Source organism: Euwallacea fornicatus, chromosome 20 (assembly GCF_040115645.1).
Source record: "Euwallacea fornicatus isolate EFF26 chromosome 20, ASM4011564v1, whole genome shotgun sequence".
Taxonomy (NCBI): domain Eukaryota; kingdom Metazoa; phylum Arthropoda; class Insecta; order Coleoptera; family Curculionidae; genus Euwallacea; species Euwallacea fornicatus.
This window is the reverse complement of record NC_089560.1, coordinates 3,075,419-3,101,895: the sequence shown is the minus strand read 5'-3', so window position 1 is coordinate 3,101,895 and position 26,477 is coordinate 3,075,419. Positions and strand designations below refer to the sequence as shown.

General features: G+C 37.3%; 2 protein-coding genes and 1 long non-coding RNA gene across 5 annotated transcripts; 1 reads left to right on the top strand and 2 right to left on the bottom strand.

Annotated features, from left to right (window-relative positions):
• The first annotated feature begins 1,356 nt into the window (after positions 1–1,356).
• LOC136345645 (E3 ubiquitin-protein ligase RNF19A-like) lies at positions 1,357–26,183 on the top strand. 2 transcript variants are annotated; one of them, XM_066294153.1, is made up of 12 exons: positions 1,357–1,629; positions 9,805–10,086; positions 13,750–13,862; positions 14,416–14,614; positions 15,746–15,836; positions 15,959–16,173; positions 16,731–16,872; positions 16,929–17,065; positions 17,509–17,606; positions 24,147–24,416; positions 24,478–24,654; positions 24,934–26,183. In XM_066294153.1, the coding sequence occupies exons 2-12, from the start codon at positions 9,882–9,884 to the stop codon at positions 25,528–25,530; spliced, it is 2,244 nt and encodes a 747-aa protein (XP_066150250.1). In that variant the 5' UTR covers positions 1,357–1,629; positions 9,805–9,881; the 3' UTR covers positions 25,531–26,183. The 2 variants fall into 2 exon arrangements, with proteins under 2 accessions (XP_066150250.1, XP_066150251.1); XM_066294154.1 differs by lacking the exon at positions 9,805–10,086.
• LOC136345648 (uncharacterized) lies at positions 16,631–19,151 on the bottom strand. 2 transcript variants are annotated; one of them, XR_010733182.1, is made up of 2 exons: positions 18,938–19,151; positions 16,631–18,757 (listed from the first exon to the last, which is right to left on the bottom strand). It is a non-coding gene; the product is annotated as an uncharacterized lncRNA (long non-coding RNA). The 2 variants fall into 2 exon arrangements; XR_010733183.1 differs by having other exon boundaries at positions 16,631–18,743.
• On the bottom strand, positions 20,136–22,920 carry LOC136345590 (uncharacterized oxidoreductase dhs-27-like). The gene is made up of 6 exons (XM_066294070.1): positions 22,474–22,920; positions 22,272–22,398; positions 21,374–21,643; positions 21,045–21,323; positions 20,712–20,973; positions 20,136–20,659 (listed from the first exon to the last, which is right to left on the bottom strand). Exons 1-6 carry the CDS (start codon positions 22,689–22,691, stop codon positions 20,541–20,543), a joined length of 1,275 nt encoding a protein of 424 aa, XP_066150167.1. The 5' UTR covers positions 22,692–22,920; the 3' UTR covers positions 20,136–20,540.
• Positions 26,184–26,477: the final 294 nt, after the last annotated feature.

The window sequence follows — 26,477 nt, the reverse complement described above, 5'->3', positions numbered from 1 at the left end:
TGAAAGGTATTAGAGTTAAGTAATGTCAAATTACTAACAGTTGCTCAGGTCACTTAATTCAGAAACTTTTCCAAAAGGCCTATAGAAAATTTCAGATAGACCTGTACCTACTGGAAAAGAGTTGTTACGTGGAAACTATTTGCAACGCTATTTGCATTAAAACTCTTGTAATGGATCTTGGAACAGCAAATTTGGGAACAACTTACAAAGCAACTTGTTTCATAATTAAATAATGCACCTTAATCAGGTTTACAAACATCAAGAGCTTTGTCAATGAAGTAAATCTTAACACAATTCAACTAAAAGAGGGTTTACAAATATTGCAAAGATTTTAAGTATCAGGAAACATACATAGGCATTTTACGGCTAAAGTCAAATAATCAGTCAATTTATTGTCTATCTTTTTAGAGAATAAAATTTAGTTCAATAGTGGAATGGGTCTTTTATTGGTTGGTTGTAGTCATACAAATTTAGCGAAAAAGGTTGTACTTAATTTCTACTTCTTACAAGGAAAAGGAAGTGAAAGTTTCGTTGTACAGGACCAGATGTTTTTGAGAATAATGGATACTAAAATCTGGCCATGCCAGGCATATGGCTAAAAAATGAAGTGCATATGCATAGTATAAGGGTACATTACACTACGAAAGTACCTTTTGTAATGCTTCGTGCCAGTAGATCTTGTTAGGGAATAATATTTCGAATTGCCTCACTGCTTTCATAAGTCTTGCCCACATATATATTGTTGTATGGTGTAGAGTTGGACATATGTTTTGAGAAGGCTCAAGTATAATTGAGAAAGTACTGACTTGTCCCCTTCTGTGTAACAATTTAATAATACTCAAAAGATATCAATAAAAATTTAATAGCTAGGTCCTAATGCGAAACATTTTTATTGGCAAACAGGACTAGTTGTTGTTTTGTTAATCATATTTTAAATTCGGCAAAAAAATTAAAATAATGTAATTTCATCACAGTTTATTCGCCCCTATCATACAAAATAGTAGTTTCCTAAATTTTCTGGTCATAGTGTAGATTTCTTAGTCGCATTTCATAACAATGTTTTTATTTCGATCATTTTCGTCATATATAATAACTCTTTTTAAATTGTATCGTTTTTTTTTGCCCCAATTTAATCGAACTCATATTTGTTAGGGCGGTCTAGATCCCCATGTTTAAACTTAAAAATTGACCTGCAAAAGGTTTTTTTTCATGATTGACTATTATAGATTCCTGAAAACTAGTCGGGAAATTTGACCTCGGATTACATATGATTATCGACATATACCTATTATATGTATGTGTCGTTATGTGTACAGATGTCGCCGTCTATCTCAAACTTCAAAGAAACCTTCGATCGACAGTCACTTGTCACTTTCCTTTTTTAGTGGATTTCTTGAATTAATTTCTATTTTGCTGTTGCTCAACATCGAAAAACGCAGTGTACACAATACCGTAATGAAGTAATTCCTTACTCTCTGGCATCTGTGTTCAATATACTCTAGAAATCAACTAAAATATTGCTAAAATTTCGCGTCAAGTTTTCTTATTTGATGGACAACCTACGCCCATTGTGTTGTGATTCATTTGCACAATTTAAACTTCAAGATATCTTCAGTAGGAAGAAAATAGGTAAGTAGTTTTTGCCGTGTTCCACTTCGGGTAGTTAGTTCTATTCAGCTCCAAACACATTGTTTCAAAAAGTATTGAAGCGTTGTAGATGGCGCGAATCCTCATTTGCATCATCCCCCTCAGAGAAAGATATGCACCATACCATTAGGTGCAGTATGGAATATTGACAGTTAAATTGATTTTTCTTTATTTATTGCTTATCTTTAGATGGTGTTTGATATAAAAGAGTATCAGGACCCTACATGATTCATGAACTTATCAGTTGTTTGAGGGTACATTCATCACACATGTATAAGTTCTCATTGCCATGTTTCAAGGTGTACAGGGTGTTGCAAATTGTTGTTCAAAACGATTCTAGGCGGAGCCTACGTCTAAACATGCAGAAAAAAAAACCCATAAACATAACTCTCAAAATGGTTGTTTACTAAAATACTGAGTGTGTAATAAAATTTGAGAATAGGCCTAAGTCCTCACAGCTCCTAAGTTTATAATATATTTACCTAAAATTTTGGGTGCAAACTACTTTTGGCAATATGCATGTTTTGACATTTCAGTCAATCTTCAAAGTCTATAAATCAGTTGTGGGTTTACAGTATAATTTGTTTGGAACAGTAAATGGGAGCTTGATTCAAAAAGTAGAATGAATATGTAGGTTGTCAGCTCCAATAGTGATGCCACTTTGTACCACCATTATATATGTTTCATAAAGCTAAAATTATAGGTTGATATACATAACATTAACATATTGTTAACTTTTATCCTTACTAAGTACTTGGTTGGTAAGCATATAAAATCCTTTGTTTTCCTTGCTGTAGTTTCTATTTTTTGAAAAAATCTCACAGTGTAAAAGAAAAAATATGGGAAAGGAAAGGTGAAAAAATAAACATTTTATTGGTTAAATGTAAGGCACTGTAGTATGATGATCAAAGCTAGTAAATCCTGTATCAATGATAATTTTGCAATCATAGTACCTGAATATTTTGTCTTTATTTGTATTTGAATGTGCAGCAACATTTTGCCAAAGAATGACTACCACTGATTCATTACATCATGCAGTTTGAGATTTTATTTATCTTTAAGTAGAATGTTAAACTTTTCCTGATAGTATAAACCAAAATGTAAACAAAAAACATATGTTTTCTGTCAACAGTGCCAATAAGCAAGTTCTCAATTTTTATTGGTCAAGCTGAATTCTTGTTAACTTGATTCAAGCAAGTATTACACTGACAATTTCTTCCTGAATTAACTAAACAAATTAATTAATATGTTTCTTCATGAAAGTGTTGGGTTTACATTGACTAGAAAGTTCGTGAACTGAGATGTCATATTTCAAGTATTAAGTGCGAAAACGGTTCAACTAATAAAATTTTATATGTTGAGTTTTGATTATAAAACAGCACTGAACATTTAAGACTTCACTACACATTAAGAAAAAATAATAATAAAAAAAAAACAGAATACTGTTTTAGATGATGAGTTCCAACAATGTTACGTTAGACTTACTAGAGCAAAAAAACTTAGAGACCGTTTTCTCCATAAATAGAAATTTTAGCTTGAGCTACCTTCGTGCTCAAGGCCTTATTGATATTTCATTGTCAGTACCATCAATTAGTGTTCAGAGACAAATATTTTTACATTATTTGATAACAATTTTGTTTGGCAAAGAATTTTATATGCAATTCATACACCTTAAAGAGTTGAAAATTTGATTTTTTTACTACTAAAATGAATTATTGAATTGCCACATACTGAAAACAACAGCTAAATATTCCAGTAATGTGAGGAGACATGACGAACGGGATATTCTTCAGATTGGAATTATACACTTCTCTTGTCACAGTGGACGTAATAACATTAATGTGGATTCAAAAATTGCATAATTTTTCATCTAGTCATGGCCTTAATTATAAGAGTTGCTAATTGTCTTTCTTCTAGCGTTTTACACACTAAAAAAAATGTTTTTGTTCCATGTAGAAATTCTCATTAAATACGTAAAATTTAGAAAATACGCAACATAATTGTTTGGACAATATGCACTGATGTTTGTTTCTCATCTCGTCCAATTATCCAACACTTTGTCCCTTAAAATAACGATGTTAAAAAATAGAACAGTTTTTAATTAAGTTTATTAAATTGAAAGTTCAAGCGTTTATATTTTAAACGCTTACACATCCATATTGAAATTTAATAATAACGTCAGAGTTAGGATCGTGAATCACTGTCTTGATCTTGATCTTCGAGCAAAGACTATACTTTTGCTTGCCCCGCACTAGAAATATCGATAGGAACCAAATTTTTAAGTAACTAAAATTAAATTAGGTTAATTGATTATTTTAAGCCGAGTAGTCCATTCAGAGAGTGTCAACTATTAAATATTCAAAAATTTTTGGAAAATAATTTCAGAAAAAAAGTCGATTGAGTACGTGGTTAGATACTTTTACATTACTCAGTTCAATTAAGTATGTGGATCATTTCTTATTTCAAGAATTAGTTTTGCAAACCAAGTTAGTTGAATTTCATATTTTCTATAATCTTCGCATTCTCTGAACGTCTTTTCAACGGGAGCATTTGGAAAAATCGAAACCCCATTTTATTTAAGTATTCTGCTGGAGAACTGAAATTTAGATCACTTGTCATGCATATGTGATTAGATTGAAAGCAAATGTTCTCATATGCGACAGCTACTATGGCTGCTTATTAGGTTTAGTATGTATAGATTTGTTCAATAATTTATGTATAAGCTCCATCAATTTTCACTTAAGTTGACATGCTATTTTCTTTTTTTTTTTCTGTTGAAATATCGTTGCAGTTTGGTTTTGCTTTTGCTATACTGTATTAAATGTTAACTGATATATAGCAGATTTGGAATATAGGATTTAGTTAGTATTAATTTAATACACGTCTGATTTCTCCGCAGTGCAACTGCTGTTATTTTTCGAATTGCCAAATCATGCCAAGGTTTTACTTCTACAAGATTTCTTTCCCCCAAAAATTCTCTATTCACATGCAGCTTTGCAACCAAACGATTATTATGAAGCTCAGACTTGAATGTGATTTTTTTTAATTGTAGATCACAACTTTCCAATTATAATATAATTATTTCAACGTATTTTATAATAAAGTAGTTAGTTGGAAATGAGGGTTATTCCTATAAACAAAACGTTAGCGCTGGTACGTTATATAAGTATAGCACTTAATACTAAAATTAGCTTTATTAATAACCATTATTGCAGCACTTTATGAAGGATAAATATGCGTAGTTATTCCCTTTCATTTATAAATGGTAATATAGATTTTATGTAAGTCAACAAACCGCTCTTAGGAGTGACTATTTAATATTGATATTGAGTAAACACACAAGGCTGGGGGAATTAGTATTTGACTTAAAATTTTGTGGGTGTGGATGAGGTTATGTCACTAGTAGTAGGCCTAAAGGGCAGTTTATATCTATGGCACATAAAAGTACCATAAAAACTCTCTATTTCTGTGAGGTGTTCATTCGTGCCTACATGTGCCCTTGAAACTATTTTCATGTTTTTTAAGTGAGTTATAAATTTGTCTCTCTAACGTTAATGGAATTTCTTTCACTCGGAAACCTCCAAGGAGCAGTTTCAAGCGGGCAAAACAAATATTGTGATATATACAGGGTGGTCATTTAGTGCGGTCTCGGAAGATTACGGCTAAACAATTTAATATTTTGAATTTCTTTTTTTTGCGTTATATAGAACTCGATTATGGGTACATTCTAAAATTGTTTTCGTTTTATACAGGGTGTTCTAAATAAGTGAAAAATATCAAAGTTATGTTTTTTTAAATAGGACGCCCCATATATTAATATCGTTTTAGATTTCTTGAGAAAAATAAATGTAAGTTTCATTAAGGTTTACTTGTCCTAAATCTTAAGGATTTCGAAATAATTAAGTTTTTTTAAAAAAATCATGCAATTTTAAAAACTTTGTTTTGAAGGAAGTTTAAACTGGAGTAAATCGAAATTCATACCAAACCTTAGATATGAGACGTATTTTATGCCAGAATTATGAAAATTGAAATATCTCATACAGTGCGTCCAAAAAATAACATGAAAATTGCATTCTTTTTGAAAGGAAATAACTTGCTTAATTTAAATAGAACACCCCTAGCAACCTTACCTGCGGGGAAAAACCGCAAAACGACGTATTTTTTGAAATGACGTATTTTTAGACTAGACGTGACTTCTAGAGTCCAAAAACGTAAAAATTTGTTTCAAAGTTGCAAGTTAAGGTCACTTCCGGTTAAACCGGAAGTGTTAGATAAACGCAATTAACGTCATTCAATCGGCCCTATTTTCACACAGCTTCCCTTAAAATTTCAACTTGCTAAGTTTAAAGGCAAAAAGGCTATAAAGCCGAGCCATCTTGAACCACCCATGATTATACAACGTGATACGAAACATATTACGTGTACAAAATCATACGTGCCGTTGGTAAGAGAACTAATTCTCTTTTAGCTGTTCAAAGATTTTTTTGTTGTAAAGAGAAAGTTATATCAAAACTAATCAACCCAAATTTTTCCTGTTCTTAATTTTGTTAGCTAACAAGATACCGATTTGACCTTAATGCTTTATTCACGATATTCCCCAGTTTTATTCACTTTTTAATAATAAAAGTCAAGGTTTCACAAATACGTAGTGATTTGTGAACCTTACACAAGAATGGAATTTTGAATTGCATGTTTGTAAACTTTTGTATCTGCCTGACGAAACAGTTGGGTTTAATTGTAAAGTTGATTTAGGATTCGGTAAAAATCCTTTGTTTTATATAGCCTCTGCACTTGCATATTCCATTAGGCAAATTTAATGTGAAGAGATAATAGATTAAATCAATGAAAGAATTCCCAAAAACTCTCCGTTGAAGGTCCAAAGAAATTGATTCCGTTAAACGTGAGTCCAATAAATTATGGGAATGAAATTAGCTACGGAAGTGTCAATTTAGTTTGTGAAGCAATAAATTGGCAAACCGAGGTACTTTCACTAGAAACACCGAGCATTTCATAATAGTTTGTGGTATTATGTGATGTATATATGTATACATAATGTATATATATGTGTATGTACTTGTACAGGGTGTTAAAATGACATAACAGGTTCCTGTAAAAAAAAAATTCTACAGACCCCCTCCACCAAGGTATAGGCCCCTAAAAGACGCCGCTGAAAGTCGTTTTTTTATTAAATAACTTTTAAGCACTCGGTAGAATTTGATACTTTTTTTAATATGATCGATAACAGTTAGGGCCCCTTAAAGTAGCGTCTTTTAATCTCATTTCGCTGGTTGAGTTCGCCAGGGACCGACCAGCTTAAACACATTGCCGCACACATCTTTCACACCCTGCATGGTAAAGACACAAGAAAAGTACTTTTGGACGCCTCGAAGCTGAAACTAAAAAAAAAAAAAAAGTACTTTTCTTCGACATCGATGAAATGAATCGTTTTCTGGAACGACATCGCTTCAATCGTGAAAGTTTATTTTTGAGAAATATCGTTTTTGAGACTGATTAACGACGTTACCGCAATATGTAGGGGGCTATTATTAAATGCTTATTAATAGATTAATGTTTCGGTGAAATGATACGCAAAGAAATTTTGATCGTCGATATCTCGAAAACCGTTGCTCTGAGAAGCTCTGACTGAAGCCACATGAAGCCAGCATGACTGAAGCCGCACCTTTTTTGTTTAGAATTGACGGGGGAACGAGATGCAAATGTGTAAGAAGTCAAAATGCGGGGTCCTGAAATCGTTAGGGTAAATTTAACGCAAGAACATTGCTGCAGGTGGCGCCCCCTACATATTGCGGCAAAACCGATGTCGTATTTGAATTTCTCGTCTCGGAAAATCCATGAATTCTAAATTTCATCGAGGTGTCGCTCTTAGGTGCGAAAATACTTGTGAAAAACCGAGGGAAGAGAGTAAAACTTCGACACGCTGCATCACGAAAACGAAACAAGACGGGACGTACGTTCGTTAGGATTTTTTTCTTCGTACACTGTGACCAGGAATCTCCCCTTGAAATTAGTGCAACCATTTAGTAGACACCCTGTATGTGTTAACAAGAGCGTTCTATTTGCATTGCGGATATCGTATTTCTAACCAGTGAAGTTTCGAACATTTTTATTTTTCGCGTTTTGTTTATGTTAAATAATTTCTAAGGAGGTTCTGTAATGAGATCCAAAGGTCGAAAAATCATTGGAAACCTTGATCAGCAGTTAGAGTGTACTAAATGCACATGATATATGCGTGTGAGCATTCTTTGTCCATGTTGAAACAATTAATCAATTATCCGAAAATATCATGGGGTTCTGGCTCTAAATTCCTCCCAAGATTAGTGCGAGAAAATGGTAAAAGGGCTGTCATGGATCTCTTCGCATTTCTTGTTTCTGTTAAGGCCATTAATTGGCACTATCTGAAAGTGGTACAGGCTTTTGGTACCAAACTCTTCCCCAGATTAGCGTGGGAACAGAGGGCTGTTTAGAAACTCCTTTAGCGTAGGTGAGAATGACGTTTAGGGGTTTGGTACCCGTGGGAAAAAGGGTGGGGCAGCCCTTCCATCTTATCGGTTCTCTCACGAAGAGGGGACGTGTTCTGTGCATGGACACCGGGTTGTGTCCATTTTTGGTTCACGGAGAATAAATAAGTGCTCTGAGAATTGTGTTTTTATCTCTCCGCCCTCGAACCGCGAATCTTACGTGCACGTTAACTTTCATCACTGAAATCTTGGAAACGGATAGAGGGTGGATTAAGTCGTGGCAGTTTCGTTCAATTTTGCCCTCGATGAAATGTCGTTTTAAATTTAAAGTTCCCGAAACCGAGAAACAGAAATTTTATCTTTCCGTCCGTTCTTCTATGAATATTAATGAGGAAAACGCATTCAGCCAAATTCATGGAGATTATAATCCAAACTCCAATATCCCGTGTACTCATTGTTACTTACTTACCTGTTTATCAGTAATTGTAAGCGTGTACCTCGTACGGTTGTCTATATCTCAACGATGTAGTCTGAATTTTTAAGTAAAGGATCGGTTTGGGTTAAAGTCTGGTTAAATAAACGGAAAAATCTCTTTAGTATGTTTGTGCCCAAGTAGTTTGGCATGGGCGACATTTTGTAAAAACATATTTAAAATCGTAGGAGTATAATAATTGCTTATGTATACATGACGTTCCGTATGAAAAGGGCAGTTTTAGCGTTTCAAAATGAATTGGCGAAATTTTTTAAAATACGGCCTTATTTTATGGGTCCTTAGATTACTCAAACGCCGATAGACCTAACAATGGGAGAGCTCACTAGGTGAATGTCATTTCTTAGTAACAGATTCAGTAACTGAGTGTTTTAGGGAAAAGATTCGTTTCGAGTTTCCGAGAGTCAAATAGAAATAATATCAAAAATTGAATTAAACCTGAGATTAATTAGAATTGATGACGATTTATTCGACTAAAAGAGCCTTTTGCCGCCGTGTAGGGTTCGAATGTGCTCTTGCGCAAGCGCGAGCCATTTCCTGCTGTTTCTCCATATGCAGAACCTTTATTATTTGAAATAGTGAAACTGATGTTACTCCGGCTGTCACGTGACAAAAACCGGTAAAATCTGCTGCGTATTCATACGTAATACGATAATTGCGAGTTATCATGCTAAATTTTTTCACCTCATTGTATGAACTTCTACAATAAAATAAGAAATTCGCGAAATGGTCTCCTCCGAGCGTGGATTAACGACCAAAATCAAATTTCAGAAATCCCGTTACACTGTACTATCATATTGTCCTGTAGAGGATTTGGCCAAGGATATACCAGACTTGAAATTTGAGAAGCAAAAAAAATTAAAAATTACCCCTTTGACAACTGTAAAGATACTGCAGGGACAGCAAGACACCGACATTGTGATATTTACATTTAAGATAAAGGTTGTTTTCCTTGTTTAAACATTCCGATATCTTTAATATCTCTCTGAAAACTGAGAACATGTTCATATTAAATTTTATTGTGACGTCATTTTTCGTGTTTTTTTTTTTTTAGATTTCCCAGTCACATTAACAAGATCGTCAGATCCTCTTTATCTACCCTTAACTCATTCGTTAATCTCAAATATATTATTAAGATATCAACGAGAGGCGTATTTATGGTTATGAATCATTTTTTTTCCAATTTAGGAAAACATATCCGCACCTCGCAATGTCCCCACGAGTAGAAAGCAGTGCTCGATCAATAAGAGTCTAATATCACCATTATGAGAGGGTCTCTAGATAATGGTGATGCCGGAGCCGCGGGTTTGTCTCCGTGCGTGGGAGCTCAAAGAAATAAGAAGAGATTCCCTGGACGTTGGTCCCTTCGTCAGTTGATTTATTCGTCGCCGCTGACCCGCAGGCGGAGTTCTGGAAGTGGCGTTGGAACTTCCACGAAAGTTTACCGGAAAGTCGATCCTAGTACCACAGGTGAAATACTAATTGAGGGTTTTCCGTAAGATCCGTAGTTGTTCTTTATGCGTTTTATAATAACTTCGGATAAACTGATTTGTACGTTGCTCATACTATTACATGAGGTGTCAGTAAATAATTTATAGCTTGGATCTCGATGTTTTTAGCAGTTTGAAAAATATGCTCAGAATAGTAACTGTTGTTTACTTGTTCATTGCGCACCTTTATGTCATGAAAAGAATAATTAATCGGTTGGAAGGATTAAATAATTATTAAAGTAATAATTTAAACCCTGAGCTCCTTTTATAATCAATTTCCTAATGGCTGACGCAGCCTTATGTCAAGGCGAAAATTACCATAAAAATATTTGTCGTTCGGAAAAAGCACTTTTGCTATCACCAGCTCGGACAAGTCGGATAAGTATTTCTTTGTCTTATTATTTTTAGCCGTGCTCCTAGCTTCATTTAGTGGGTGTTAGCACAATTACTCATCAAGGAAATAAAATACAGGTTTTGCTCCATCATTTCAGAATATTTTCATAGCTGCGTAGCAGTGTATGAGAAGAAAAGTTGCGAAATTTGGAACCCAATAAACCTCTTTGTTTCACGTATCAGTACTTTTTCTTACAAGTTATAAAAGTTGCAATTGAGGTCCTGAGGTTAACAGATTGTTCCAAGCATTATCACGAAGGTTTTCCTATCGAGAGGATCATATTTTACTAAGTGGGTTCGAATTGGCACTCAATAACCTGACGGCTAAAATTAGCCTCTCCCAGGACCTCAAAGGCCCTCGAACACGGAAGCAGCATTTACCAATGATTTACTTCTACAAGTAAGATAATCGCTTCTTGAGACAGTCAAAGCGCAACGCATTGAAACGACACATACTAACCGGATCCGCAATATGTCGAAATGCAGAGCGATCGCAACTATTTTACGTGGGCACACGTTTCATTTTAGTGCGGCGTTGGAGTGCCCCCGGGGGGGACCCTGTCCTTCGTCCTGTGGCCACCTACTGGCGGACGACCCGTTCGGCCACTCCGGCCCTATAGCAGGCCTCGACGTGGCAACGGGAACGACGTCTATCGAAGCGGGTATTGTTCAGTTCCCCAAGCGTGATTGGAAAGATCCGTCTCTTTGGGGTGACAATTCCGTTCTCGACAGATGTGAAGTGTCAGGAATCATTTGCGTGTCAAGGACCGACACGGTGCGAAAGGCGTCGCTGTAAGCGGCGTAAAAGTCCTCAAGATCGTGAGGCTCTAAATGTTGTTGTTGACCTCAGGACAACAAAGAGCCCAGAGGAAAGATTCTACACAACCCCACCTCCTCTCAGGGACGTAGTAAACGTCAAGGAGGATCTAGACATGGATGGCTTAGTAGCGACAGCGCGATTCTGACGTCAAAAAATTCAACTGCTTTTAACATGTTTACTGATGCTAATTATGTTTGACGCCAATTTACTGGTAATGCAAAATTTGCTTGTCTGCACATGTAGCTACACCTGGTTCACGGATAGCGCCAAAACGTGAACCAACAAAGTTGCACGTCGATATCCGTTTCAATAATTCCTATGCGTCTCGGTTTATCTAGAACAGCTGGTTTACTACAAAGGTCAACGAAGCCATGTTTTTGCTGGGACAACGTTAAGAACATACTGTAAATTTGCCAGTCAAGATAACTACTGCCTTTCAAATCACGAAACTGACCAATTTATAACGATTTAAATATATCTGTGGAATGCACGTTCTGTACAAAGTATACCGAATGCCTCACCAAAACGAGGAAATTACGAATCGCTATTGTTAGGATTTGCCATTGGGATTTCCAAGTAATGCGACTAGCACAGTTCGTTGCGAACTAAAGCTTTGTTTCACGTTAAGCTTTGTTCATCAATTTTCGTTTGTCCCATTGCGTTTTTTTACCTCACTTTTTGTGTGTACCTCCCAGAAAGCGAAAGCAACTCACTTAAATTTATCAAACACGATTTGCGTGGAACTATGACCATTGTTTGTTTGAATTTTGAACTCATTTACAACGGTTGTCGTGGCGCATACGTAAATTATCTCTCCACTAATTTTCTAAATGCCCCAGCAAAGACTTTCGCAGCCTTGAACGTAAAATTAATTTGGCAAATTAACAAAGGCGTTATATATCAACAAATTCACGTTAAATTTACTTACTCTTGGTTGTACAAAAGTAAATTTGCTCCCCTTCTGAGGGGATTACAGTAACAAACAAATTAATTCGTACCGAAATGGTGTCCAGTAAATAGCATGGTTGTAACTTCGTTTATTACACATCGTGATATGTTAATAATGGGCAAATTTCCATTATATATATATATATATATATATATATATATATAAAGTTAGTAAACAACGCAGTTCACAAATAACTTTTGTGTATTGTCTTTGAAGATTTCGTTGTAATAACATACTCGACTCAGAAAATGGTGTAACTGGCGAATTATTTATTTTTTTGTACACGGTGATTCATTCGGGACGGGACGTGGCAAAACCCGAGATGGGAGACACCAAACTACGACGATTGGACCCAACGTGTCCTGCACCAACGTCGCGTGTTTCAAAATTACAGAGTGCTAAACACCGGAATTTCATTCTGAAATTCCTGACTTACCCTTCGGGGTTTCACAGCGTCGACTCCAAAATTGGTACGCTTAGGGCTTGGAAGATGCCAAGCAAGAACTTTGATCCGATTTTTACGTAGCTTCTAGAGGTCACTAGTCACAACCCGCCGCTTCGGTTCATTTGGTCATGTTTTTTCATGAGTGCAGCCAAGGTCAAATTCTGTTCAATATCATGAAAGGGTATCTATTTTTATTTTAAAAACGCACGCTCGTTTAAATCCGATATCTCGCTTCGTTCACGAGACTTTTCACCTATTAGCTCACTCGTGTAGCACCATTTCAAATCTTTAATTCCTCAAAAAAAAAACTAACGACAAAATTTACTCTTTCAATCATTAATAAAACGAAAGGCCATTAACAAATGAAAAATAAGTCTCATAAAATTAGTTTGAGCTAAAGCACAGATCAAAGCGCGCATCTCGCTAAAGCGCAAGTTATTACGCCTCGGTATTGTTACTTTTAAATCACATTTGCGTACTTAAAAAGAGCAACTGTCAAAAGAGTAGTCTCGTTACTTTGACAAGCTCAAGTAACAATAGTTAAATAATGCGTTGTTATGCGAACGAACGACAGCCACTACGGTTTTTGAGGATTTGAAATGGCGTGGCTTGAACTAGCTTATGGGTGAAAATCTTGTAAACAAAGGGAGATATGCCAATTACCAGAGAATACCTTTTTTGACTGAAAACAGCCACTCTTTCGTTATATTCAGTAGAACTCGACCTTGGTTGTACGCATGAGACAAGATAACCAAATACACCGGAGCGGTAGGTCGTAAGTGGGGTCGTCTAGGAACTACATAAAAACTAGATCAAACTTCTTACTTGTCGTCTTGCAAAACCTACGTTCGGCTGTTGATGCCATCACAACACAAAAAATTATTAAGGAATTTTAAAATGAAATTTCAACCTTTGACACCCTGTAATTTCGATACACGCAACATTGGCGTAAGGTATGTCTCTCGGATTCTGCCATGTCCAATTCCTAATGAATCATCCTGTACAATATTACAGTTAAGTTTAACATTATGTTTAGGAAAAGATGCTCTCGATGGCAAGTCGCCGAATACATCGAAGGACACCGACCGACATTCAGGGGAATTACTTCGGGCCACCAGTAAGTCGTCTATGTACGCTTCAAGTACCAAGGTTTGTGTTTTTTTGTATCTAGTTATTTAAGTATTTCTCAACGTTTTATAGGGGAGGGATGTCTATGTTATCAGTGTACACATTTTACCAGGACGATTTTATGAAAAATTACCTTTTGTCGCCCGCATCACAAGCCAAAAGTTTGAATTACAATGGATGTATAAAAATGCGAATTTTCTCCGTTAGTTTTAATAGATGTAAATTTGTCGCAAGACTGGGTCTTAGTACATCATGGGGCTAATTTTTGCAGAACATCTACCAAGGCGCAATCGCTGCGTGCGAAACACTAATTTTACGCCCGGCGTGCATGCAATTTCTACATGAAAAATAGGTCGCTTGGTAGATTTTCTGCTTCACGTAGATACTTCTCGAACCGTTATTGGGGCAACTTTTAATGTTCTTTCACTTTTCGGCAACATATTTGGAAGGTACTTCCTGTGAGAATCAAAGTCTTACAGGGTTCTGACCTTTTACACTATTCTTGCTTCTGGAAGTTATGTTCTAAGTAGCTACTTGGGTTTGTCGTAAATAAAACTGTTTCCTTTCTCCTCAGAGTTGTGACGCAACAAACCATCCATATTGGGAATGTCCACTATGTCTAGCAGAGCTCTCACCGGACGATTTCTGCGAATTAAATGCTTGTGGGCATCGGGCATGCATCACGTGCTTCCAGCATTACCTTCGGGTGGAGATCACCGAGTCCAGGGTGTGCATATCTTGCCCGGAATGTTTAGAGGCGATGCACCCTAATGGTAATCAAATTTTCGTTCGAATTGGGAACTAAAGCTTTCGATGAGGGCCTCTAAAGCAACAAATTCTGGCCTAGTGGCGTTGTAAGTACAGGGCGTTCGGATTTGGAGTGTTTTGACAGGAAAATGTAATTTCCCGACTAAATAGAGGGAAACTAGCATACGCGTGAAGAGCTCGATTTTGGAGAAAATATTAATGAAGAGAACCGCATTTCGATATTTCCAAAGTCCAGGGTGCTAGAGGACGTCTTTCAGATTCCGGCCATTTTCAAAGTTAATCAAAACATTTTTGTTTAGGACGATCCTCTAGCGCCGTGGACTGTGAAGATATTGAAATGCAGTTTTCGCCACTAATTCTATCGAAACTCGAGCTGTTGAGATGTATGCTAGTTTTTCCCTATCTAGCCGGGGAATGGGACAATCCTTTCAAAACACTCTAAACCCAAACATCCGGTACATCAAATTTAATATCATAATAGCTCTTTGCTTTCTTCGCTGTTGATGTCTGGTGGGCAAAATGTGGACATAACTTACATGTAAATATAAACTGAGTGGAGTAAGACTCGCTTTGCTTGATTTGTTTGGTATTTCCAGTACCCTCATCGGTAAGTGAATTGCCCAAATACGAAAACAATTAAATACAGTATGTACAGAAAGTGGACATAAAGGATGAAGTGAGTTTTCGCAAAGCAGGAGATGTTTCGGAAAAATTGTGTGGAATCAATGTTAACAGAAAAAAATTCTGCAACTTTCTTGCCGATTTAAGTCAATGCAGATGCACTCACATATCTAATTTTTGATTTGAAAAAAATGCAGTTTTTTGTTGATAAAACTTCATTTTAAACTTTCATGAACAAATTTGAGGATTTATATGGACCTTAATAAATGTATATCTTTCCCATCAATTCTTTATGTGCACTATAATGTGCATTTACAAACTACGGGCGTTTATTAAAAAAAACCTCAAGTAGGCGTTTCAAATATCAGAGGCATGTCTTGGATGAGTTGTCTCCCAAAGGTTATGCTATGTTTGTACATAGAAAACTTATGGCTTAATCAACGCCCTACGTTTACGATTCTTTTGGTTTTTTTTAATAAACACGCGTTATTATAGGTACTGGTCGTTCATTTCAGAAATTAAAACTATCCTCAACAACCCCGGCTTGTTCGAAAAATATGAAGATTTCATGGTGCGGAGGGTGCTTGCAGTCGACCCGGATACAAGGTAAGATGATCGCATTTTTTGCACTCAATTTTTCCTCTAACTTGTACATTTACATTTAGTTACTCGCTTTCCTTAATTTATTTTGGTTAGTTACGTCCTAATGTTGCAATTGGAACTTCCAGATGGTGTCCGGCTCCAGATTGCAGCTTTGCGGTTATTGCTTCAGAATGTGCGAGTTGTCCGAAACTGCGCTGCGAACGTCCGGGATGTCACTCGTACTTTTGTTACCATTGCAAAGCTGAATGGCATCCGAATCAAACCTGCGATGCTGCCAGGGCTCAGCGATCGCCTAACATACGTTCGTCGTCTGTAGCTTATAGTCAGGATTCGCAACACAGTGCGTGAATTCCAAATATGTAATTTTAACCATTCGAATGAGTCAATTTTTCCATTAATAAATATACAATGTTGGGTTTAAAACCAATAAAACAGCTTCAAAGATATTAAAATGGCTGCTGTTCCATTTATATCGAGGATATTCCTGACGGCTAAAAATCTTAAAGACACTCTTGAGAGCCCCAACATTCCATTAACAAAATAGAATATATAAGTGTGTTGGAATTTGAATTAAATTACTACAAAACAGAGCAGTTATTACCAAAGTTGAATACACGCTTGGGAAACCTTCAAAAATAGGTCACTTGTGTGCTTTCCCATTGCGGACGAGTGTTTTGTTTTATAGTCATCTTAATTGATATTAAAAAAAAATCATTTTATAATTTTTACGTTGGTGTTCGAATGCCGTGCTCTGCAGGACTCTTTCGATTTTTGCGGCTACGAAGAAAACTTAAGTATAAGTCGCAACATCGGCTTTTTGTTTAATTTAAGGCTTTTTCATTATTCCTAAACTCGATGTACATACAACTGAATTATTATTCATTTTTCTTTTAACAGACGACATCAAGCCTTGCCCAAGGTGTCAAGTCCTGATTGTAAAAATGGACGACGGTTCGTGTAACCACATGATGTGCGCCGTCTGCGGTGCTGAATTTTGTTGGCTGTGCATGAAAGAGATCAACGATCTTCATTTTTTAAGGTAAAATATTCACTTCTGTTAGTACTGTTGATATAAGAATATTTCTACTTTTCTAGTCCTTCGGGATGTACCTTCTGGGGAAAGAAACCATGGTCTCGAAAGAAGAAAATTCTGTGGCAGCTTGGAACCCTTGTAGGTGCCCCTATTGGGATCGCCCTAGTCGCTGGTATTACCGTCCCTGCAATGGTCATTGGTGAGTAATCTCGAGCACGAATATGTCTGAGTTAACCAATCAGCTATAAGTACTGTAAAAAAAAATATAATTCTGAAGTATACTCAAAGTGACAAACGGAGCTAGGTGTTATCTATTAAGGAAATCATAATGCTGTAACAAATTCCTAAGAATTAAACCATGGCCTCTGAGACACCCTTTACATTTATCCCAAATTTAACTTGGATAGGTAACATTTTGCTTGTTTGAAGGGAAACAAATAGAAACAACTACTTTAAGGGCTGGTACCCTTAGCGATATTAGATTACACTACTTGTTTCGATGATATAGGGAAATTGTTTGAGAGCAATTATTATTAGTGGAGTTTCTTACTCTCAGTGTGATTTGTCATATGCTCGAAATCACATTGATTCAGTAAATAATGTTAATTTTTACATTAAATAATGCTAAAGTTTTCTCTTCAGGCATTCCTGTCTGGGTTGGGAAGAAGCTGTTCGCCAGATACAGATCAGCCAATAGACATAAACGTAATGCTGCTATAATTGGAGGAGTAATTGCATCGGTAAGTTCCTTACTTATAATTCTAAATCGCAAATTTAATACATAGCTCACGCTAGTATTATAACAAACTGGGAACGCATACATTAGGTACAATTCACTTTAGGACTCTCATAACCAGAGTGAAAGGAGGATTTATATACCAAGTATCAATTCAAAAACTTCCCACCCTTATTATCTTCTAACAAGGTAGATCTTTTTTAATCGCCGGAATCCATCGATTTGGTTATTGAGGGTCAACACTTTGTGCAGAATTCAATGCGCCTCTTTGAACCCTTAACCTTGCAGAATCACTCACTTAAGTAGTTTAAATGGTAATAGGGATTAAGTGATATATAATTTTGAAGCTCTTTTCATGTTCTTCCTTATGGTACTTTATTTGTTAGATTCGAGTGTTACGGCGTCAAGTTAGCGTCTTTGATCATTCTAAAATCATTTTTTTAGCGTTAAAACCAAGATTTTTTTAATTCAAACAAGTCTTATGATTATGAAATTGTTTTAATAAACCAATTCACCATCAAAAGGAAAGCTACATTAATCACTGAAACAAATGTTTATCGATCTAATAAATTTTCTCCGTCCGTAAGAAGAAAAATGTATGTAAAATATGATTTTTTTTATTGTTTATTTTTATTTCGCTATTGAATGCCGTTCCGATAAGTTCTAATATTATCTTGCATGAGAAATGTTGTTTACTTACGTGTGGTACTGGTCGATGTTAATGGGTATTCAAATCGGTTAAAATTTATTGCGATAATTCGTGTGTAAAAAGAGCTGAAATTATTTTTTCTTATCGAGAGCAACTAAGATACGCAAGAAGAATAGCGAAAATTTTAATGCTTGGAATCCTATGTCTGACGTGAGTCACAGGTACGTTTTGCGCTCATCACACAGTAGAAACTTAGAGCACAAAGAAATTCTATATTAATACCTGAAAAAAGGATTTGAAAATCTTCAAAACAGTGCGAGTTTCGAATTAACTTCTGCTCGAAGCAAAGGCGTCACAGTTGAAACCTGAAACACATAAAATTCAATATTACATAATTGATGAAAAAATCAATTTTCCTTCCCGAGAAAAAATTTCAAAACAGTTTGTTTCGAATTAGTTTGGAGTTGAAGTAGACGTGCGCACAGTTGAGACCTGAAACAAAAACTCTGAAACAGTTCAAGGTGCAATGTCACTCTGCGGCTATGTCCAAAGATGGCTCTAAGTACCTCCCAGACGAGCCAAAATTGCAAATAATTGCCACTTTCAGTTAAAATTCTAATTTCGTCGTTCTCATTGACATTACAAAAGTTAACTGTTCACCACAAGGAACAACGATCAAAACTCACCTTCGAGCACCAAAGGCTTGAGCCAGAATCAGGACAGAAGTATTCGCTTTCACTCAATAAGTCATAGATGCACTAAAGGCGCACCACACGAGTCTTCAGAACCAAAGAAAATCCGATTGTTTCGATGGTTAGTGCAGCACGCAACACGAACGTCTTATTCATCGCCGAGCTAACGTTCGAGTGAATCATTTACGACGAAGTGATATCGGTACTACCTGCCTTTTATAAGGGTACTGCTGATCGGTGTTGGGAAGGATACATCATAGAAAGTAATATGCAACGTTTCCAGATTTAGTAAAATGGAGAAAAAGTTGCGAATTTAAGGCACTAGTTTCATTATGCAAACATCTACTGCAGGAATTAAAAAAATTATTTTCTATTTCAAAGAGAACTTACCACCAAAGATAAACCCACTACCGATCTTAATAGCTTACCTTAGACTATTAAAAGTTAACAACTCGGAGGACTGAATGATATACTGGATGATTCAAGAAGGTGTCTCGCCCTTATAATTTTTTTGTTATTAAACTTGGAAGGTTGAAATCTGGAGGGAAGATATATATATGAGAATAGAGCCGATTGCCACTCCTTTTGGAGGCTATGGGGATAAAGCAGATTTCATTAAACATTTCGACAAGTCATTAGAGAAAGGAAAATTAAATTTTGTTGATCACAGCGCCATCTATCATAAATTAAAAAAAAATGTTCCCGACAAATTCTACGTACTTTTTGCCGTAGATTTCGAATCTGCCATATGTCATTCAAGGATTCAAAGCTATCCCCATCCCCTGAGTAAGGAGGGGCAGAGGGACAGCAATTTTTCTCATCAACGCATTTTCCTCGCGAAATAGTTAAACTTTTATAATAGGTATTTTTCGTAGAGTGCTTATTATTCAGGATGATGCGTTGTCTCAAGTTAAATGTTACACCCTGTAAGCGAGGCGTTTCTTTTAGTTGGACGAGGGCGAATGTGCGGTCAAAAAATTTTCTGCCCTCGGGAAAACTTACGCAGACCTCACGTGGCGCTTTTTTTTTATTTTCTGCTCATTATTTTCCATTTATTCTTCATCGCCCACGAAATAAATTCAAATTATCGATTTCTTTCCGGCTTACCGCAGAATTTATTTGTAGTCCAGGGCTTGGGAATCCATAAGTAAACTTAGACAATTTATCGTTTAACCTTCAATAAAACTCGTGATGGTGGTTTATTAATGGCTTTTTAATATGCATCGACATTAATGCACAATAATACAAGACCTAGTTGGTAATAGTATGGTTAAAGTTAACTATTTTTGGCACATAAGGAAAACGCTAGCAAAATGCGGGATAGGGACTAATTGGCAACGTTCAAGGATCGGATTATTAAGTAGACATTAAGCCCTAGATTTATTGCGAACTATTTTAACTTTTTTTTTAATATTTAGGAGTGACCGAAAAATCTTAGTTTTATAATACATTTCGAGTATATTTTGACATTTTCTTCGTATATCAGTACACTAAAGTTGAAGCGAATTTCTTCGTAGTACACAAGTTTTCTTCATTTGACTTGTAAATTTTCTCACAGCAATATATCACCCGGAAAATAACGGTTTGTGCTATTTCTTCATTTTTGATCTTGCTTGCATATAGCCACGTTTAGTAACTGATCTTTATGCAAGTCTTTTAAGAGCTCCACCAATCGATCTTCCATTTGGGTGTTTCCTAAGGCCAAATCTACCGATCCTAAAAGAGATTCTTTCATGTCTAAGTACTGTGTGAAGTATTCACCTCTTACCTATGCACAAAAGTAAAGCAAGCAGTTGCGCCTTCCTAAAATCCTCCCCCAACATATTTCGGTTGTATCCCAGCGTCTCTTCAACGTTAACTTTGAGTTTCCTGCATAAAGAGGTGAGCTCTTCCCAGTAAAGGTCCAGGACCTCCTCTGAGTGCTCGCGCCTTAAATCCGCCGATACTGAGCTAACCAATAACAAGGCCAAATCGTTAGTTGGTCTGCTGTAGGTTACCATTTGCCAATCCAGAATGACACATTCGCAACTCTTCACAGAAAAAGCAATTGTAGTAATTGTGATGTTAAACAAACGATTTTTTGTTTGGTGTTTTGACGTACCCCGTGCACCTCCCTGAACATGAGGTTGTTGCACCAGAAGTCGGTGTGCGTAATGAGGGCCAAGGGCTCCGCGGGGCTGAGCAGGCTTTCAATGATTTCCTTGGTGTGAGGACGCAAGTCATTTAGTTCGTTTAAAACCTCCTTGAGGTCGTTTTTGGCCTCGAGGAACTCGAACAGCTGCGGGAGACCCCGTTCCACGAGCTGCTGATACGAATCGGAGGCCTGCGACGTTTGGAACAGGAAAGGGTACTTTTCCGACAAAGTGCGATCTTCGTTCAGCTAAAAACTCGTAATTGAAAACCGTCATGTTATCGGGTACTAAGTCACACCTTCAAGCATAAGGAAACGGCGTGTAACTTGGCAATAGAAGCGACAGCAGCTTTGGCCTGCTGTACATCAAGTCCTGTGGCGAAATCTACGGATTGATAGCCGTCGGGTTTAATGTTCCCTAAAACTAAGACGGACGAAGGGGGTATGGGCTCGGGTTCGGTTTCACCAGGACTATAATGGGCGTAATAGCATTTGGGGATCGGCAATATGAAGTCTGCGGTGTCCTCTGTGAGGTTTTCGTTTATGAAGGCTTGAACATCTGGGACTACCTAAAAACACATTTTTTTGCTCGGCAAGGGTTAATTGGGTAAAAAATGTCGAGCTAAACTTGGCGGTTGCTTCGCCTTAACATCATCCCGTATATTATAAATAAATATTTACATATGCGCACGTTTCTTCGATCATATAATGCAGGAGTGAGCATTTAAGCGTGGGAATTTAAGCTATTTGAAATGTAATTTGTCCTAAAATCAAATTTAATATGATATTAAAAAAATTTTTTTCGGTCACACTGTATAATTAAATAATATTTTTAACATTTCAAACGCTAAAATATCATTTTGTTGGACGAAAAAATACCCAACCGCTTTGAATTGACCGCAGGAAGGCGAAAAATATGAATACCGTAGTGCGTCAGAGCTGATGGCATTAAAGCTAATTAATAAGTGCAATCAGTATCGTGAAAATTTTCATATACACAGCCATAAAAATAAATCAATTTTTCAACGCAGTAATCAAATTTACATAACAACCTCCCAAATGGATGACACATAACGTTAACGGGTGTTTAATGATCAGATGAGATCATAACCTTTCGTAATTCCAATTAAATCATCTTTGTTGAGACTGGTTGATGATGTGAGCTTCGCAGCCCCTACATTTTTAATTCGCAATTACCTGAGTGTAGAACTTTATTTCTCGCAAATCGAATTGGGCCTCGGTCACGAAAAACCTGCTGAAGGGATCTTGAGGCAGGAGTTTTACTATGAAATTCAGGTTGTGGTTTCGACCTTCAGGATCTCCCCTACGAACCGAAAGATAACATTGAATTTATCATGGCTGATTTTTTTTTTAAATATAATTTGACCGCTCTCTGTACCTCAGACAATAAGTAACGGTAACTGCTAATATATCGGAGAGGACGCTTTCGCCAGTTTCGCACCCGGGTCTCACTGCAAATTCAATTATTGTAATAGCAGCGGGTTCGGATAAGTCTTTGTGGTGCTCCTTCAACACCGCCTGTAGCCATTCTTCAGTGATGGGCCAGTCGGTCACTCCGCTAGTGTTGTCGCTGCCCTCCTCTTCGCTGTCGGACATTTTTGGGGTATTGGCCTAAATTCGCATGTGTCCAACGTTCGCAGCGTTCTTCGTAAGGAGCAGCGGGGTCGTTATTTATTGAGGAATCCCAAAAGATGCAACGCCCCACGTCCGCAAACCTCTCTGGAAATCGAGCCCTCGCCCTGGCAACGCGCGCGGAGCGAAACTCGCAGGATCTGCAGGAAACCGGGTCGAACGGTCAGAATGCGACTGAAGTGGGATTGGAAATTGCAGGAGAAGGCTAAACTGGGGAGAGACTGTCCAATTTGCTGCAACGTTGCCACGAACTATCCTGCAAGTTATGATTTTATAGGGCCATTATGTATTTATTATCCGAGGGTCCTGTAATACGCCTTAACTTGAACTAAGCAGCATTTTAATTCTGTCTAAAAATGGCCCCTCAGTTGGGGTACAACTTATTACATAATTCAGAACGCATTATACCGGATGTCTGCGTGTAGGATGGAACATTTTTCTAGAACTGTTCCAAGAGAATCTCTGAGGAAATTTTGTATCCCGAACACTCTGCCCTTATCGTTTTCGAGATATTAATAATTATAAATAATGCGTTTAAAGGCGATTATTCGCCGCTATTTTTGAAAGGTCGCATTCGATTTTCAACTCGCCGGACTGTAGCGAATGTTTCAGAGTTGCTTAACAAAGTACGTCGAAATGTGCCCGAGGCAAGTTCCATGAGACAAGTGGCCTGGAGAAGGCTTCGAGTATTTCCCGTTGAAAAAATCCTGTAAACGCACTGCATTTGTGTCTTAATGGCTGCCGAGGAAGTGCTGCGACGATGCCCTAGGTTCTCCCTACGCCCCTCGATAGAACGCACATGCAACTTGTCAAATAATAATGAACATCTTTAATGACCCGGACTTTGTTTTAAATTATTCTATTTTAATCAACAAGTGCCTCTCGTTAATTGTCAATTTTCTCTTTAATACCTCATTTGCACAGCCCCATTTTAGCGACATCCCTTTTTAATTATCAAGCAACAATATAAACTAATTGAACTGTTTTCTCCCCCTTATCGTTATGTGCTTCCTACGGGAATGGCCCTTTCCTCCCGTTTATACAGCCCCATTTGTCCCACCACACCCTTTTATCTTGTTCGGATGCGTTTCGCTTTATTTATTACGCGAAGTTGCCACTTCATGCGATATATTCTGACTCACTAACGATGAAACATTTGGGAGTTTGAACACACGCTACACAGTCGCATATTTGTTATTAATTTATTATTCCTGGCGAACAAGTCAGTTTAAGAACTACGTTATCTCGAACTCTGGGGAGTCTGGATTATTTTACCCCTGTGAGGTAACGTTTTATATTCAGAAATGTCTCGATAGCCATACCAATGCAATCGTGCTGATACCCCAACATAGAGCTTTTTATGCATTTTCTCTATTGAAATAGTATTACAAGCAACTTAACAAAGTCCATTTGTTCCAGGTACTAATCTCACCGCTACTCGCAGGTTTAGCCGTGGGCATTGGCGTGCCAATTTTGCTATTTTACGTGTACGGAGTAGTACCCGTTTCGTTGTGCAGAAGCGGTGGTTGTGGGGGTTCATCCGCGGCCGATGAACCCACTACTCCACCCGACACGACGTCGGTAGACGCAATCAGCACCAAGGAACCCGCCAATCCCAGTATAGGGGAAGTGAGTCTTAGTTTGGCGTCGGGGAGTCAGAAGGATGCCGATAGGGAAAGTGCGAGTACCGTAAGTACTGAATGCTGTCTGTATAATTAAAATCGCAAGGTCGGTTTCGCTTTTCTTTTAGGTAGCACTGGCAGGTAGTCTTCATCAAGCGGCGCAACGCTTGGAAGTTCAGGCCGACTTAGCGTCTGCGCAACGTTTCAGTCTTAGTAGCCTGACTGAGTCGGTGAACGCTAGCATTACTTTGGATGATGGAGGTGCCAGCGTGCGAGCCTTGGCTGGCTCCTTGATAAACTACAAGGTGAGATTTCACAAATATGTATTTCTCAAGTGAAAGCTTGAAACAAAAAATAAATTTTGAAGATTAAAATTGCATCTCATAGGGATTTGGAAAGAGTGCAAAATTTTTCTGTCGGTGAGGGGTCCCATTCCTATGAGGGGGGTCTAAATGGATACACATAAGACATTTTTCTAAAAATTTAAATGGTGCTGTAGTTTAAATCTATACATGTTACCATTTAAAAGATTTTGCGTGCAAGAAGAGTTTTTGACGGCCATCAGTAAAAAATATTTCTTCCAGCCTGCCAACGGTAGCGACTCTTGCAGCTGCATGACAACCGAAGACTGCACCTCGGAGCGTGTACGTTTCGACGACAACGTCAGTTTTATTGCTGCTAATCAAGCTGAGAAAACCAGTATAGGCAGTAGCTGCAGTTTCAGGGCACGCTGTTCCAAGTCCAACGTGGGCAAGGCGTCCCCTGCTCAGGACACCTTATCTAACGACAGTATTTACATAGACATGGATGACGTTAAGCCTCGTAAGTTATCTTCGCAGGCCGCTGTGCTGCGGTCGCAATTTTTCCACTCTATCAACGAATGCAAACCGACTACTAAAAGCCTGGACGATAAGACCATCATTGAAGTATCTAATGAAACTTTGGATAAAACCGCAATTCCTGTTATTAAGGAGACAAAAAGCATCGTCATTTGCCAATTACGACCGGCCTCATCTACTGTGAGTTTGGATGATAAGTTGAAATTGGGAGAAGGTCCGATTAAAACTTTGTCGAATGAAAGTTTGACTAATTACTCAGTCCCTTTAATTTCGGAGACGAATAACGTTGTTATTCGACCAGGGAAACCGGCCACCGTCAGGCAGGAGAGTACCGAGCTGTAGTTACCCCACGTTTATTGGAAGACTGATATAATTTACTGTTTATAAATATTCGTATGTATTTCGTGTTAAGGAACATTGCTAAACTGCTATCATGGTTTGCCGCCTTAGTCTTAATCGAATAAATAATCAATGGAAATTCTTACTCGATCATTCACCGACAGATTTCTTTCCATGAAAAATATACATTTCAGGAAATAGTGCGACACTATGACTGCTGTTTTTGTGTATAAAATAGGGCTTAGTTTGTGTTGGGTATACGTTACGAGGCTCGGTAAGATGATTTTCTTACTAAATCCACCAGCGTACTGTTTTATTCATGTGTAAATGAGTTGGATTGAATATTTATATAAATATTTTTATAATGTTTTAAATGTCGTTCTTTTAGGAGTCAAAAGTTGTATTTTAACTATAGCGTTAAAATTCCATTGTTCCACATCTCTTTTAAACCTTATTTTTACTGTAATCAACCGTCTATAAACGAATCCCAATAATAAAGGGTAATCGTTGAAGAAAAATCCTCATGTAGGCGTTGAAATATTGGAGAAATTTTTTTCTGTAAAGAGTACATTGCTTGATGAAAACTCTACGTTTGCAGTTCACCGCCTATTGCAAGGGATTTTTGATGATCACCCGTTATTTGAATGGTAATAGTTTGTTCGTCTTTCATTCATTTACCCACATTAAACACTACCTAAAAAAAATGTTTTGAGTCTTAACTAATTATCAAAAAACCCCTCAACGAATGATAAACGGCAACGTGTCAAGCTTCCACTCAAGATTTGAAGCTGTATTTTTGGATACCTACCCAGGTGAATGGTTTTATACTAATTGTTGATAAAAGGACTGTGGCAAAAATATTCGATTTTCTCTCTGAGATCCTTTGAAACGTTATTATTCAGGCCGAATAGTACAGAAATAGTATAAGGGAGAAGAGATCCAATCCTCCC